Here is a 16,252-nt window from a genome sequence, read left to right on the forward strand (position 1 = left end):
GGGGGCCGAGAATGTTGCGGCCGATCATCTTTCACGTCTAGAAGGTGCTGAGTTAGGAGATTCGGGGGGCAGAATCAACGACCGTTTTCCGACGGAAAGTCTCATGTTCGTTAAGGCACAGGAGGAGGGTTTTCCATGGTTCGCTGACTTCGCAAACTATCTTGCTGATGGATACCTCCCGAAGATGTCTTACCAGCAAAAGAAGAAATTCTTTGCTGATATTAAGTTCTACCTATGGGACGACCCGTATCTTTTCCGTGTTGGTGCTGATCTGTTAATTAGGAGATGTGTAGATGCAAAGGAGGGATGGCAGATTCTGAGCCATTGTCATTTGGGACCGACAGGAGGTCACCACGGTGCGAGTTCGACAGCGAAGAAGGTATTTGATTCTGGATTCTATTGGCCTTCTATTTTCAAAGACGCACATGAGTTTGTTAAAAATTGTGACCGATGTCAACGTGTTGGTAATATCTCATCCCGGAATGAGATGCCCCAAAATGCGATTCAGGTATGCGAGGTTTTTGACATTTGGGGTATCAATTTTATGGGCCCGTTCCCGTCGTCTAGAGGGAACAAGTACATTCTTGTGGCTGTTGATTATGTTTCCAAGTGGGTCGAGGCCAAAGCATTGCCCACTAACGACACCCGAGTTGTAGTGAGATTTTTAAAAGGTTTGTTTTCCCATTTTGGAGTCCCGAAGGCCTTGATCAGTGATCGAGGTACTCACTTCTGCAATGCGCAGATGGAGAAGGCGTTGCAGCGCTATGGGGTCACCCACCGGCTTGCGACCGCCTACCACCCACAGACTAGTGGGCAAGTGGAAGTTAGTAATCGTGGAATAAAACGTATTCTTGAGAAAACAGTTGGTTCGAATCGTCGGGATTGGTCCAACAAATTAGATGACGCTCTGTGGGACTTCCGTACAGCCTACAAGACTCCGACTGGTTCCACGCCATTTCGGATGATTTATGGGAAGGCATGTCATCTGCCTGTTGAATTGGAACACCGCGCTTCATGGGCCCTTCAAAGGGTTAATCTTGATTTACCCGCCGCTGAGGGTAATCGTTTCCATCAGTTACATGAGTTGGAGGAGCTCCGGGATCGCGCATATGCACAATCATTTCGGTATAAGGAGCGGACGAAGGAACTGCATGATAGAAAGCTGAAGGGTAATAAGCAGTTCAAGTGTGGGGATAAGATTTTATTGTATAACTCCCGGTTGAGGTTATTCCCGGGAAAATTGAAATCCCGATGGTCGGGACCGTTCACGGTCACTGAGGTTTTCCCGTATGGCACGATTGAGATACAAGATCGAAGCGGGAAGTTTAAGGTGAACGGCCATAGACTGAAGCACTACATTGGAGAGCCGATAACTGATCAGACAGTCGAGGTGTTCTACCTTGACTCATTCACCGAGGATTAGTCGTGATGGGTGCATCACTCGGGAGACAGCCCGAGTTGTAGAGTTTGTATTATGATTCCCTTTACTTTCTGTTTTTGTTTGTTTTATTTATAAAAAAAATTAAAAATTAAATATTTAATAAAAATCAAAAAAATCAAAAAAATTAAAAAATTCAAAAACACAAAAATATGTTTATTTCTTATGTTTTTGTTTTCTGTTTTGTACGCCACTACATGCGAGCGAGTAAAAGTTGTTACAGGTATTATTATGCGCATGGTAGCTCTGATGGCGTTTTGGAACTGGTTCACCCGTGGTTGCGACCGCGAATGAAATGCTATACGGTCGTTCGTTCAAATCATAAACAGCTAATGAAGAATCTGCATCTAAACCAGGGGAGTAACCCGTTCTCTATTTTAATTTCTGTATGCTTTACGTTTTGTTTTTATTTTATTTCTTTTCCTTGTTCTCATCGAGGACGATTTCGTTCTAAGTGTGGGGATGGGAATTTATTTTTCTTAGTTGTAGAAAAAATTTAAAAATAAAAAAATTTAAAAAAAATAAAAGTTTTCATTTGTTTTTCGTTTTCGTACGTTGTTTATGATGAAAAAAAAAGAAGAAAAAAAGTCCCTTGTTTTTAGTTTCTTTTGCGTTAAAGTCGGAGATTATAATTTTATTCGGAAATCAGTTTTTCAAACTACTAATAATATGAGATAAATAAAAGAAAACGCACTTAACTTGGGATGTGTCGGTAGGCTCAGCCTTGAAAATGAAAAGGCAAATTTGATAAAACGGTTAAACGGAAATCTTTTGTGGGTAAAACGTTTAGTCCGTGGAAAATAAGCAATGAAAGGTCGGGCCATACTCAAGCCTCAAATTTTGGTATGAAAAAGTGAAAATATCGTGAGTTTTAAAAAATCTGAATACGTTATCATATGATGCTTGGGTAGGTTTAACGTTAGAGTATGCCGTGTAGCCTGTGATATAAATCTTAAAATGATAGTTTAGTGTTTTACACCTCATCGGCGTATGGTTTTATAACCTTAAATCCTGTATTGATGGGATGCTTCGGGTCCGGAGACCATGGGTCTGTATGCAATCAATTTAGCTGGGTATTCACAATTCCTAAGTGGGGTTGTGAATATTTAAAATAAAGCCAAAGAGCAAACCCTTTTAAGTCTATAAACATGATCACAACAGTACGAAAGTACAAATACACTACAGACTTGATCATCCACGCTGTTAGTCATGTGGGGTCCCCTTGCTCACGTCTCATTATCATTAAGAAACTGACCACAAGGGACACGCTACATGTAAGCCCTACAGATAAAATTTTGCATACTCACCTATGGTTATGGATTTGGGGTATTGCTTGATAACGGGGGTATATCATGTTGTGGGGAGCACTGGCTATAAATAATTGAACCTTAATCATACTAATGGCTGCTTGGTAGATTTTGATGCTTAAGCTTAGGTGGATAAACAATACCCTTGATCGTCTTAACTGTTCATAAATATTGAGCAACAAAGTTTTAATTCTGCTAATTTTGAGGTTTAAGTCAAGTTGGGGTGGTCTGGTCCGGTAAAAGCAGAAAATAAGCGGGTCTTAATTGTGTAAACCACTGAGTATTATTGTCGGATCTTATTTGTCTCGGTAAAGATTAAGGCATGGGTTTAGGTGGACAACAATATCGATGATCGTGGTTTTTGCGTTTTTCTGAGCTTTAAAATATAACCTATATGTTTGATTTGACTTTGATTTTCCGATTCTGATCCAACTGCATTAGACTTTTTCAGGGACGAAAAAGGTTTAAGTGTGGGGATGTTTGATGTGTTGAATAACACACTTATATTTCCGTACAATTTTATAATGTTTTAGTGATTTAATATCAAATTTATGTAAGTTTAGGGGGTTAAGTGCAAAGTTTTACAAAGTTGAAATGTTTTGTGTAGGTTATGGAAAGATGTGGAAAAAAAGGCAAGAAAAAGAGAACTTGGATGGTTAAAGTGTCAAAGTTTCAAAGTTTAAGCAAGGCCCGGTCCAAGCCCACAAGTTAAAAGCCTTATATTATATTATATTATGATAATAACACAAGTAATCAGCCATTCATCAGCCATTAAACCCGAAATACAGCCAAGAACATAAAACCCTAACCCCTACATAAAGTTCCGATCGGAACTGTTCAGCCGCCGGCAGCAAGAAAAAAGAAGAAAAGAAGAGGCGGCTGTGGTCTTTGGCGGCTGGGAAAGAAGAAGGAACTCTTGGGCAGCAGCTAGGGTCATCAAACACTCACAAATCTCCCCATATTACTTAGTATACATCCTTAAACTTTGTTTATCTTTCAAGAAACCTAACTATCTTGATTTGGTCTTTCGATTTGAATTGTTTTGCAATTGTTTGATAGATTGACTTGTTATTGATTGAGTTTGGATCTTGAATGAATTTATAATGTTTATGATGATGTTTGTGATGTTTTTATTAAGTGTTTGCTGCTGTCCAAAATCTATGTTAGGCTAAACTTGTTTGTTCTACCTAGGATAGATGATATTTGAATAGTTTTAACTTGTTTAATGGATTGTTAATGTTCAAGACTTAAATTGTTGATGTAAAGTTTAACTAAACCATGAATTAGATTGTGTGTGATGGCTGTGTTTTATTTGTTATTGCTTATAATCCTCTTGCATTAGTTAATTGAATCGGTTTTGATTAATTGATTGCTTGTTAAGCTCTTTACTTGGTGTTTTGGGTTTATTTGTGGGATGCGCAACCGTAGGGATAAGTGGGTAATATATCATCTAAAATCAGTTAAAATACACCTTCTTTGAGACCGAGAGGTGATAAGAAGTAATATTGTCTCGTTGCTTTTACTTGTTAGAATTAAGACCGCGCGAGAGCGGGTCTTGTCTTGTCAAGTTTGAGTGTTTATGTGCAATTAGTTGGTTTAATTTGGGTTAAGTTAAATTGTTCCTCTATCCTTGGTTGCGTAGTATTCGTCTCCATTAGGATAGTGTGTCGAGGAGACCGAGAGGTGAGTCGATATTTGAACACGTTAATAATTGTTTTCCGGTTTGTTCTTTAAAAATCAACTAAAATAAGTTAAAGTTTGTTAGAGAGACTGAGAGGTAATTTGACTTTCTTGAACAAGTTTTGGTTGTGTCATCTTTTATAACCGGTGTCTTGAATATTTTCAATCCGTTGTCTTGTTATTTCTTTCAACATGATTCATTCCTAGGTAGACGTTTTTATTCATTGAATTTATATCAAAGTTTTCATAAAGAGTTTTGTTAACAGTTTTCTCTTAATTAAGTTAAGTAGTTAAATAAAATCTTAGAAATTAAATAAATATTATTTTGGTAAGTCTTGGTTAGAGTTTTCTTAATCATAAACGTTTTCACGTGTCTTTGCGTTCGACATCCGGACTACCTTGATGCTATACTATTTATGATCGGTACATTTGCCGGTTTTGTATGGTTTCTATAGGATTTTCGTTTTTATAAATTTAAAGCTTAATTGTGATTCGTTCTTTATTTATATTATACATTTTCACACATCAACTGACGACTTTATCTCAAAGAGAGTGCTGCCAATAGACGACCCAATGACTCGTCTCGATAAGCGTGCTAACGTGTGGTGAAGTATTGTTGTCTCGATTTGCGTGCAAAAGTGTTCGACAAACGTGACGGCGTCGAAGTGATGCTCAAGTTTCAAAGATCAATATAAGTAAAACGAGGTAGACATAATGCTCGAATAAAATAATAATAAAATAATAAAGAATTAAAACCCTAAGTCGAGGATATACTCGTACCTTGATAAATAACAAAAGAAATCAAAACAAATAAATGAAAGGAAAGAAAAGTGATTATTATATAATTTTTTGTTATATATATATATATTATTTAAGTTTAATATAATTATTCTTAGATAATAAGTAAAAGAAAATATATGTTTCTTAAAGAAGAAGAAACGTAGGGGTTTAAAGAAAAGTAAAATACGTTAAAATAGAGGTTTATCTTATAATAGAAAAGAAAAGAAAAGAAGTTAAAAGAAAGAGTATTAACTTATAAAAGAAAAGAAAGAAATAATACTTTTAAACTAAAGGTTTAAAGTAAAGAAAGAATGTTTTGAACTAAAGGTTCATAAAGAAAATATAATCAAGGTAAAGATTATAAAAAGAGACTAGAGGTCTTAAGTCGGATTGATATTCGACTAACAAAAAGTTATACTCGTACTATAGGTGCGAGATAGTAAGAAAAAGGGAAAGACCCTCGGACAGTGTATTGAAGCTGATCCAAAAGAAAGGGTGAATATGCCCAACTGTATAGACTTGTTTTATCGAGTTAAAATAAATTAAATAAATTACATGGGACTACGTGTCTCTAAAACGTTATAAATAAAAGTAAATGCTAGCCCTCAGGTTGTCGTATACGTTTGTTTGGATCCTTACATATGTGGTAAAAAGCCGGTGGGCACACCGCACCACACTTGGCCATGACCTCCGGCACAATGGCCCGGACCTAAGTTACGTTCATGTGAGACGGACCATGTGTATGCGTATGGTACCTAAGTAATGTCGAACGTTGCAGTATTTGCTGGGGTGTCTTGTGTGAGACTTAGTTTCTAATTGTGATTGTTTTAAAAGCTTGATTATTCCTAAGCCACGATGGGCCGGATCTAAGTTATGTCTCGAGGGGTAATCAAGTAAAAAAAAATATTTTCAAGTCAGCATATTCACCATCATGTGCTACTGACGTATTTTTTAAACATTTTGCAAGTAATCAAAAATAGAAGCTTGGGATGCCGAAGTGCTTAAGATATCTGATGGCTCGGATTATTTTGTTAAACTTTAAAATATATATGGTGGTTTGTAATTAAACATGTAATATTTTGTAAACTTAAAACGGGTATTTTACAATCCCGTCTTTTGTAATGAATATATAATATTTTAACCCACGCTACATATATTTCCGCATTTAACCCGCTAACTCTGATTTATTTACAAAAGCAGTACCAACATAAGTGTCGCACGCCTAGGCCGTGGTCTGGGGTGTGACACCCTGTACGGCTATCGACCTTGTCTACACATCCCTTACATTCCCAAGGATGTGGTGGATAAACAAGTAGATGATATGATGCAAGACCGAGAAGCCGTGGTTAAGGTCTTATAACAATCGTTGTTGAAGGCGCAGAATCACATGAAGCAACAAGCGGATAAACACCGATCGGAGAGGAGTTTTGAACCGGGTACGCAGGTTTATCTTAAGTTACAGCTTTACATGCAAAACTCGTTACGGGTCTATAAACATTCTAAGCTTGCACCCAAGTATTTTGGTTCATTTTGAATTTCGGAAAGATGGGTTCGGTGGCATATAAATTGGATTTACCGGAAGAAGCCCAAATACATCCGGTCTTTCATGTGTCGTTGTTCAAAGAGGCAGTCGGTCCATCAACTAAGGTGATTCCGTTGCTGAGGGAACCCCGATTTCTACTTCAGCCGCAAGTTGTGTTGGAGTGTAAGTTAGTCAAGCGTGGGAATCGTGCGTCTTTGAAGGTGTTGGTTCAATGGAAGGGTCAATGGTGCAGGACGCTACTTAGGAATTCTTTGATGATATTAAGTTACGCTTTCTAGATTTCTCCGAGCTCACTCTTGAGGACAAAAGTGGCTGAGGAGGGAGTCTTGATATGTTTTACATTTATTATTTCTTTTCTTTATTGGTGTATTTTTATGTTTGCATGGTGGAGGACCATTATGGCCTTTTTGAATTGTGTGGATGTCATTTGTAAACTTGGTATTGCATATTTGGGCTTATAATCACTAATCGATACCCCTACACTGTCTTCTTGAGTTTTCTATTTAAAGGATTAGAAAAGAAAAGAAAAGAAAAGATAAGAAAATTTTTCTTTTTTTCATTCTTGTGTTTTTTCATTAAAAGAAAAGAAAGAGAATGAAAGGAAAAGTTAAGCCCTTTTTCTTTCAAAACTTTCCTGTCAAATATGGCCGGATTATGAAGGATAGTTTATATCTCATAACCATATTACCAATTTACCCTATCTTAATTCTTTTTTCCATGTTGCTATTAGGATATAATTGTAAAATTACAATTTTTTTTCCTATCTTTTCCTTTCAATCTAACTCAAGAATGTAATAAACACTTTCTTTTCTTTTCTTTTCTTTTCTTTTAACTCGAAAATGCCTTTTAAGTATATAATTTTTTTTCCTTTCTTCCTCTATCCAATCTTATCATTTCTTTTCCTTGTATTTTAAATCCGAGAATGCAGTGCTAGAGGCTATTGAAAAAATTATAATTTCCTTTTCTCCTAGTTCTTCTTAATCGTAACCCTAACCCTAACCCTATCATGAAGGTAGAGAAAACAACTCATGAAGTGTATTCATTTCCTTTCTCCTTTTTCCGATGTATATATGATTGAAAGTCAAAAGAAATTCAGTGGGTATGTATTTAGGGCACATAAAGCTTCACCACCATTCCATAGTATTGGACCAAGTTAATTTAGCAACAACAAATTGAAATATAACATAAATTTTTAACAACTTTATATTCCCAACCGCAAGTTCAACACCTACGTTGTGTTTCCGAGTTCTACTTAAAAACAAAATGAAAGAAAAGAAAGGGAAAAGTTTATTATTATTATTATTATTATTATTATTATTATTATTTTCTGAAATGATGGTAAGAAAAGAAGAAACGATCCTTTTAATGAATTTCAATAACCTCACAACTAAACTCACAAATTTCAAAATAATATGTATTTCTTTAATGAATTTTATATTTAGAAGAACAAATGTATTTCTTTAATGACCAATTTCAATAAGTTATAGTTTCATGATCGAGCTTCTTGATTTTTAAATCGTGACATATTTTCACCCATAACTAATAAAATGGTTCATATTATAATAAGTTAACAGATTACATAATAGTTCAACAGCAGCCCATCTGTTTCTTTTAATCATAAACAAACACAAGATACTCGTATCATTAGTTAACCCTTCTACAATTCTTCCTTACTTCACCTTTGTTACCCGTAGGCGGACGAATATTCCCCATTTTAACCATGGACCGCGCAAAATGGTTAAAGAAAAGCGTGCGATCATCAGCAAAATCCTTCACTAACTGCATAGGTGTTCCTAGATTCCCGGACAAAAGCACTTGGTCCGAAGTAAGAAGACCTTTTCCCGACATAATGAGCTTGAAATACGTGTTGTCAAATGTTATGGGTGATGCAAAGTCTAGTGGTGAAATGTTATTGTCACCTCCGGTTTTTGGGCATACGGCTTTTAAGTCATGGTAGTAGCTTCTTTCAAGAGTTGAGTCGGGTTGGTTGTTTCCGTTTTGGTTGTATAGTCGTTGTTTAAACGTCGTGCATCGTGCCATCCCTAATGTATGAGCTCCTGCAAATATACGGTTTTTACTAGCGGTGTAAAAGAGTCGAGTCCGGCTCGTTTTGAGCTGAATTTCCAAAGCTCAGGTGTGGATAATGAGTAGTTTTCTAAGCTCGAGCTTGGCTAGGGCCTGGTTCGTTATTACTTTGTATACATTTTTAATTATTTTTTTATATGTTTTGATTACAAATTTTATATATAACAGAATATATATTATTTAGTTATTTTTATCAAAATTTTATATATAGCAATTACTATATAAATAAATATTCAATATACTAAATAGAAACTATATAAATAATATGTTCGTTTAGGCTTGCGAGCCAGCGTGAGCTCACTAAGGGAAGCTTGGCCCAAGCTTTTTTTATAAAAAAAGCTTATTTTGAGACTTGAGCTTGGGCACAAACTTGTTTTTCCCAGCTTGTTTCAAGTTTTAAGGGAGCTGATATCGAATAACTAACGAGTACCAATCGCACGTCATAAAGAAAGCATGTTAGCGCGATATTTATATAAAAAAAACCAACTAACCAGACAGTGAGACTAGATCAACTTCATTGAGGCCTTGACGTTTAAAAAACTTTACAAGATTTTGAATCGTTGAATTCGGTGGAGGAATGTTGTTATTCGACCCGTTAAGACTTGCTTTCTTCGAGTCCCGTCTTCCTAACGGTAGTTCCCAATTCGGGCCACCACTCTGGCATATTTTCAACAGTTAAGTTAGTTATTCTTGAAACAAAAAGGGTATTTTAGTCAACAAAAATATATTTTTGGGTGCTTACTAGAACAGTGGAGCCACGAGCCGCAAGGGCAACTATGTCCGCACAAGAAACTGTCTCGGGACAAGCTTGTTCGAGTTTAGCCTTGATTTGATCAATCACTTCAAACCCGCGAAGAGAGTTCTTGTTTTGGCCTGATTTCTTTTCACTAGCAAATGTTGGATGATCATCCAATAACACAGATGCATCACATCCCTGAAAGATTGTTAAACTTTATATCGCGATACAACTTATTTAAAAAGTAAAATAAAATTAAAAACTAGTTAACCTGAACAAAACAGTCATGAAAATGAAGCCTGAGCAAAGAAGCAGCCATTCTGGGGTCCTTGGAGATTTCCTTTTTTAAGGACTGACATGACAATGTCGTTCGCTTGAGGGCAAGATTGACTGTAGAAACCTGGGGAGAGTCCCGAAAACCTTAGACCGCCAATAGGGCGGCTAACACCACCACCTCCACCACTACCACCACCACTGCCACCACCATGACCCCACCCGAAACTGAAGCTCGGGTAAGCTGAGCAGAAGGTGGAGGATGAGAGTAGAGCGACAAGTGTGAGAATAGCATACATAAGTTTGAAAGAAGCCATTGATGTGTAAGTTTTTGTGATGTGATTGCATGAATATGGGGAGGTATATATAGAGGTGGATCATGTGAAGAAACCAACCACTAAATAAACAAATAAATGGGTCCAGTAGCACACGAACAGTTTGGCTCGTTTACACCCCTAATGGGAAGGGTTGCTCCTCCTAAGCAAGCTTAAACAACTCGAGCCTAAACGAAGCTTGTTTAATAAGCAAGCCCAATCTTTACTTAAATGGCTGAGTCCAATATGTATATAATTTTTATTTAATATATTTCTATAATAATAAGTATTATATATATAAATATGATAAAAATAACTAAATCATATATACTATGTTATATATAATTTATTTTAATAATAGATTTTAATAGTATATATATATATAAAACGTAATTGAAATGTATATAAGTTAGTTAATGAATATAACTGCCCGAGCTCGAGCTTGAAAAACTATTGACGAGCCTAACTCGATCTTTAGATATAAAGTTTGAAACGATCCAAGCTCGAGCTAAAGCTCAAGGAAATTAAACGAGCCGAGCTCGAGCAAAGCCAAGTTCTGGCTCGTCTCGACTCGTTTACAACGCTAGTTTCCTCTATCCCTAAAGACAAAGAGGTTACTCCCTCTTGCAGAAACCAACTACTATTGTTACCAAATCCTCCTGATTGGGAAGTGGTTTTGGTTAACATTGTACCTGCTACAGAACACACTCATGCATGTGCATCCTATGTTAGTATGTCATCATCATTGGCATAATCTGTTAACCAATGATGGAGTAGGTGATCAACATCTTGTTTTTACATCAGTACAAGGTACCACAATAACTGAATCTCTTGGACCAAGTCTATGATGTGTTTTGGGTAGTCAAAAACGCGTTGTTAGGAACTCGATCATGTTTGACCAATGACTAATTCGGAGAATCTTCATGTATGTAAATGTTGCATTTTGAAATAAAACTTTAAAAGATGAACTTTTCAATCTTTGCAATGTGGTTATAAGGTTTATGCTTGTTTGTTAAATATTAAAAAGCCTATAATCTCTTTTGGCCCGCGTCAAGAACCTTTAGGCGACTATCTGCTCAAACATCAATTATTTAATATTCGCCTCTCAAACTTTTGGGTTAGTCTACTACCTTCCCCCCTAGACTGGACTATGTGGGTGATAAATGGGTTGTGTTTGTAGGTTGTTCGGCGAACCTGGAAGTATAACATGAACCCAAACAAAACATGAGCTTTACAGGATAACACGGACACGACATGTTTAACCTGAAATTATATTTCATTCTACTTTATTTGCATAGTAATACTCTAATATTACAAATTCATACGAAAAATACAAATGTAGACATAAATACAATTAAACTATAAAACCATCGATATGCGAAACCTCTGTCAGCCTGTTTAGCTAAATGCATTAGCAGGTTCGACGCAAAACCAAGTTGTACACATTTAGACTAAACTCAAACCTACAAATTTAATGACAGGTTCGTATCATGTCAGTGAAGGTAGACTCTCAGAAACTAGTTATAAATTCCTTAATGCATTTAAGTTTCAATCATTTCTAAATATTTAATACAACATAATGATACAATGTAACTTCATGATGACAATGTCGATACTATACACGAACGAAAGCTACAAAGTCAAAAGTCAAAACATGTAATTACCGAAAGAAACTGTTGGTTTACACAAGCCAGGGTATATAATATATACAGATCGTCTCCAACTCTTCAAGGCTTTCTCTGCAATACATGTTACTATTTTAAGTAGCTTTATAGCAACACACCGTCTTCCAAAGAATCTGGAGATCGCGATACACACGTGTGTCTCAATGGTGTCAAAAGCCTCGCGTAACGAAGAGGAACATGCCCTCTGATTAATGTCCCGTTTTCTGTGTATTCCTAAAAAACATAATTTCAAGAAAATGATTTAAAAATAATTTGGGAAGTAGTTTTTTACAAAACGTTGAAACATATTGCATGCACACTCACAGTTCGTTCAACCATACCGACTTGATGTATGGTGCTTAAAAGTTCTCCTTTATCAAATGGAACCAAAGCTTCCACCCATACCATACTATCCTGTTAACACACACACACATTAGATTCAGAAACTTAAATATACAATATCATAACCGAGAAAAAAAGTCAAGTTTATTAAAGTCAACACCTTCAGTTTCTCCTGTACCGCGTTACAGAATTCATCCAAACCACTGCCTGTTAGAGCTGATATGCAAATTGTATCTTCAAGATCCTTAGCTTTTAACTTTAATTCTTCTGGATTAGTAGCCTTATCCACCTGTTTCAAAACAAATTCTTAGCATCTAATTCTTCGATGATTAATAAGAAAAAAAAACATAAAAAATAAAAGATAAGAATATCCAGCTAGAATTCACCTTATTCCACACCATCAATTTGGGAATCGAAGAAGCATCTAGTTCTGATAAAACCTTTTCTACCGCCTCAATCTGCTGTTCCGCCAGGGGATGACTGCAATAAATAATAATACTTGAGCATAATTCATAATATAATAATTGTTTTTTTATAATAAAAAAACATATATAATAATTGATGTGGTGATTGCCGACCTTATATCTATCACGTGCACCAAAAGAGACGACTCTGCTATTTCCTCGAGTGTTGCTCGAAATGCAGCAACCTAAATTGAATATACTTAGAAATTAAATATTAAGAGATGAATACAATCTAACAAAAACAAGAAAATTAAAACTCACTAGAGTTGTTGGTAGCTTTTGAATAAATCCAACAGTGTCGGTAAGCAGAAACTCCTTTCCGTTCTTCATCTACGCATTAACAAATTTTGAAAATAAACCTTAACACTACAACTAATCACTTTAAAAATAAAATTATATATAAAATAGAAATGCAATAAATTACCAACCTGTACCCTCCGTGTGGTCGGATCGAGTGTTGCAAACAACCGATCTTCAGCAAGAACATCGGCCCCGGTCAACCGATTCAAAAGTGTACTCTTTCCGGCATTCGTGTACCCAACCTATATTAATAAAAAAACCTGTCACGTAATTAAAAATACAAAAACAAAAAAGAATAAAACTACGGAGTTGGATTTTAGAATTTTGGTTCTTACCAGTGACACAACTGGCACAGGTACCGAAAGACGTCTTGTACGATATTGCTTCCTATGCTTTCTAACAGACTCCAAATCTTTTCTAAGAACACCAATCTGTTAAAATAAATCATGTCAAACTAAAAAAACAATTTATATTTACTAATATTGTTCAAAGGAATATTCCTTACTTGAGTGCGTAATATACGTTTATCCACTTCAATTTGTTTCTCTCCCATACCTTTGACTTGTCCTCCTGATTGACGTTCAAGATGCGTCCACATCTTTGTTAGCCTTGGTAACTGGTACTCCATTTGCGCCAATGCAACCTGAAGATTAATTTAAATAAAAACTTATAATACAATCTTTATTAGTTAGTTTAAAGAATAGTTTTGACTGAATTTGATGATATTATTACCTGTAGAGAAGCTTCACGTGTTGCTGCTCGCTGGTCAAATATATCAAGAATAAGAGCGGTACGATCACACACTCTAACGTTTCCACCAAACGCCTTTTCCAAGTTCCGTAACTGACTGCACTTTCAATCAAATATAGCTATTTAGTCGAATAATATGAATTCAAGGAAACAGTTTTGCTCACTGGCATGATCACTAACCCTGGAGAGAGTTCATCGTCAAATATTACAGTTTCGACACCGTGAGCATTAATTGCAGCTTTAATTTCTGCAACCTTGCCGGACCCGATATATGTCTTTGGGTTTGGAGTAGATAATCTGCATCATATATTAAAAAACTGTAATATGATACGGGCATACATATGCCAACATAATAAGATAGTCATATAAAACAAATTTTGCTGACTTTTGATAAGTGGAATCAACAACCATGAGTCCAGCAGTGTCGGCTAACTGGGCCAGTTCTTTGAGTGACTCATCAATGCCGAATAACTCCTCGGTTAAATCTTTACGTGCAACACCTACAAGGTAGGTTTTCTCTTCAAAAACCTGATAATAATATTAACTAATGTTCAATAATTTACTCTAATCACATTTAAAACTAACTTTATGAAAGTCGTGGGCCAAATCGCTAACTACGGTTTTGGAAAATGGCAAACCAAACCAGTATTTCAGATTTCCGATAAAATTTCTTAAGATTGAGCCACAACTTTTATTCTGTGCAAAGGAATCCTGTCTAATTTTGAGTTGAATGAATAAACGGATTAAGTCAATCAAAAAATCGAAGAATTCAAAGAGCGATTCGGGACAAAAAAACGGAAAAACTAAAGTTGTATGGATTCACAAATAATTTATCGAGAGAAACTAAAAAAGAGATATCAAAGTCATTTTGATGATTCAATAATGTTATTAATTCAATAATGTTATTACTTGAATTCGAAGTTCGTAGTTACTTCGACTGGATGAATCGTAGCAATGGAATAATTAAGTCATAGTTCATTGGTTGAATGTATCATTAACCATTTTTTTTTGGCGGTTTTAGCAATTTGACAGTTCAGTTTTGGCAGTTATTTTTAAATTCATTAGCTTATACTAGAACTTTTAAAATGATAAGAAATGGTTCATGAATATAATATAATACATAAACGTAAATTCATATTCCAAATACGTAAACCAATCAATTCAGGTCTACCTAAATATGCCAACGGATCAAAACAGGTAACTAATAAAAAACTTGTTAACTTAAAAAGATCCAAATGGGTTAGCACCACCCATGACAACTGTTTGTCTCCACTATCGCTGCTGCCATTGACAGAACCCGTTTTGACCCAAACCAAATTAATGTTTTTCTAAATGACCTGAATTCATTTTGCTCAGAACCCATTTTGGCCCGAACCCATTCTGACCCAAGCTTGTTTTGACCCCTAACCCGAATTCACCCGATGCACCAAGTTTGCAGGCCCACAAGTAACCACGAAACCACATAGGCACATATATCTCAAACCAGTTGAATTGGACAATTTCAATATTAATGAACACCCTTACTACTATATAGCACCAAAAGACAGACAATAAAAAAGTATGCTTTCAATCAAAAAAACACCTTCCTTTCTGAACCCAGTTTCAAAGATACAGGTTATAAAGTCAATAAGTGATCTGATCACTTTCTAGTCCATTTCGCATTTGTGCGATGTGATCAATTCTCAAGAAAGCAACACGCCCAGATATAAATGTAAAGTTCCCTTTTTTGACAAAGATATAACTTTGCTTACACCTATAAACGAGCACAAACACTTAACCGAACAGATTCTCTTACACATGAAACGGGGTCACATTCGTTTGCCAATATTTAAACAAACAGTTTACAAACATAAGGGGAAAGTTAAAATACAAATTAAATTAACGTGCAATAGTGTAATTATATACAAATACTGTAATTATGTAATATTAATTTAATTTGTTTGAATTTATGTTGTATATACAAACATAAACGAACACAAACCGCTAAATTAATAATATTACAAACCTCTCTTCCGTTTCGCAGCTTGAACCGATTATTATTATTATTCTCTCCATCCTCCTCACTGTCACTTACTCTCTTCTTCACAAACTTCTTCGCCGGAGCAATTCCGGCGTCTTCAACTACGCCGTCGTCGGAATCCGGAAACTGGGTCCCACCGGAATCTTCCGTGACGTCATCGGTTGGTGATAAAACACCGGTTCCTTGCTCTAAAACCCTAACTGCCGGATTAAACCGACGGTAACGATTATTATTATTATTATTGTAGTTTTGGATAGATAACCCAGTTGTGAATATAGGCTTCCGATTGAAGTCGAGTTGGGTGGAGAGTGAGAAAGGTTTAAGTGGTGAGTGAAAGCATAAACTCATTATGGTCTCAATTTAATGGTGGATTTGAAGTGGCTTTGGCTTAGCTTTATCGTCGTTAATGGCTTCCGGTGACGGTTGAAATATGAAATCTGAAATATGTTTTGCCTCCTTGAAGATTTTGCTATTGTTCTTTACACCCCTTGTTCGCTTTCGAGTTTGTTTTGTACACGGTTAGGGCGGTTTAGATAGCTGGTGACTTAAAATTTGT

General features: G+C 35.9%; 1 protein-coding gene and 1 pseudogene across 2 annotated transcripts; both read right to left on the reverse strand.

Annotated features, from left to right (window-relative positions):
* Positions 1 to 8,323: 8,323 nt before the first annotated feature.
* Positions 8,324 to 10,290, reverse strand: LOC143584217 (peroxidase 9-like; annotated as a pseudogene). The gene is made up of 4 exons (XR_013144321.1): positions 9,841 to 10,290; positions 9,576 to 9,767; positions 9,325 to 9,490; positions 8,324 to 8,805 (listed from the first exon to the last, which is right to left on the reverse strand). The product of XR_013144321.1 is annotated as a peroxidase 9-like (transcript).
* Positions 10,291 to 11,693: 1,403 nt separating this feature from the next.
* On the reverse strand, positions 11,694 to 16,051 carry LOC143584227 (uncharacterized). The gene is made up of 13 exons (XM_077066322.1): positions 15,682 to 16,051; positions 14,062 to 14,204; positions 13,857 to 13,973; positions 13,659 to 13,773; positions 13,432 to 13,569; positions 13,262 to 13,357; positions 13,055 to 13,168; positions 12,888 to 12,956; positions 12,741 to 12,811; positions 12,549 to 12,642; positions 12,323 to 12,451; positions 12,145 to 12,234; positions 11,694 to 12,054 (listed from the first exon to the last, which is right to left on the reverse strand). The coding sequence occupies exons 1-13, from the start codon at positions 16,042 to 16,044 to the stop codon at positions 11,926 to 11,928; spliced, it is 1,668 nt and encodes a 555-aa protein (XP_076922437.1). The 5' UTR covers positions 16,045 to 16,051; the 3' UTR covers positions 11,694 to 11,925.
* Between the last annotated feature and the right edge of the window lie 201 nt (positions 16,052 to 16,252).

Source organism: Bidens hawaiensis, unplaced genomic scaffold (genome assembly GCF_021521415.1).
Source record: "Bidens hawaiensis isolate Kalapana, Puna unplaced genomic scaffold, B.hawaiensis_p1.1 tig00001521_1, whole genome shotgun sequence".
Lineage (NCBI taxonomy): Eukaryota > Viridiplantae > Streptophyta > Magnoliopsida > Asterales > Asteraceae > Bidens > Bidens hawaiensis.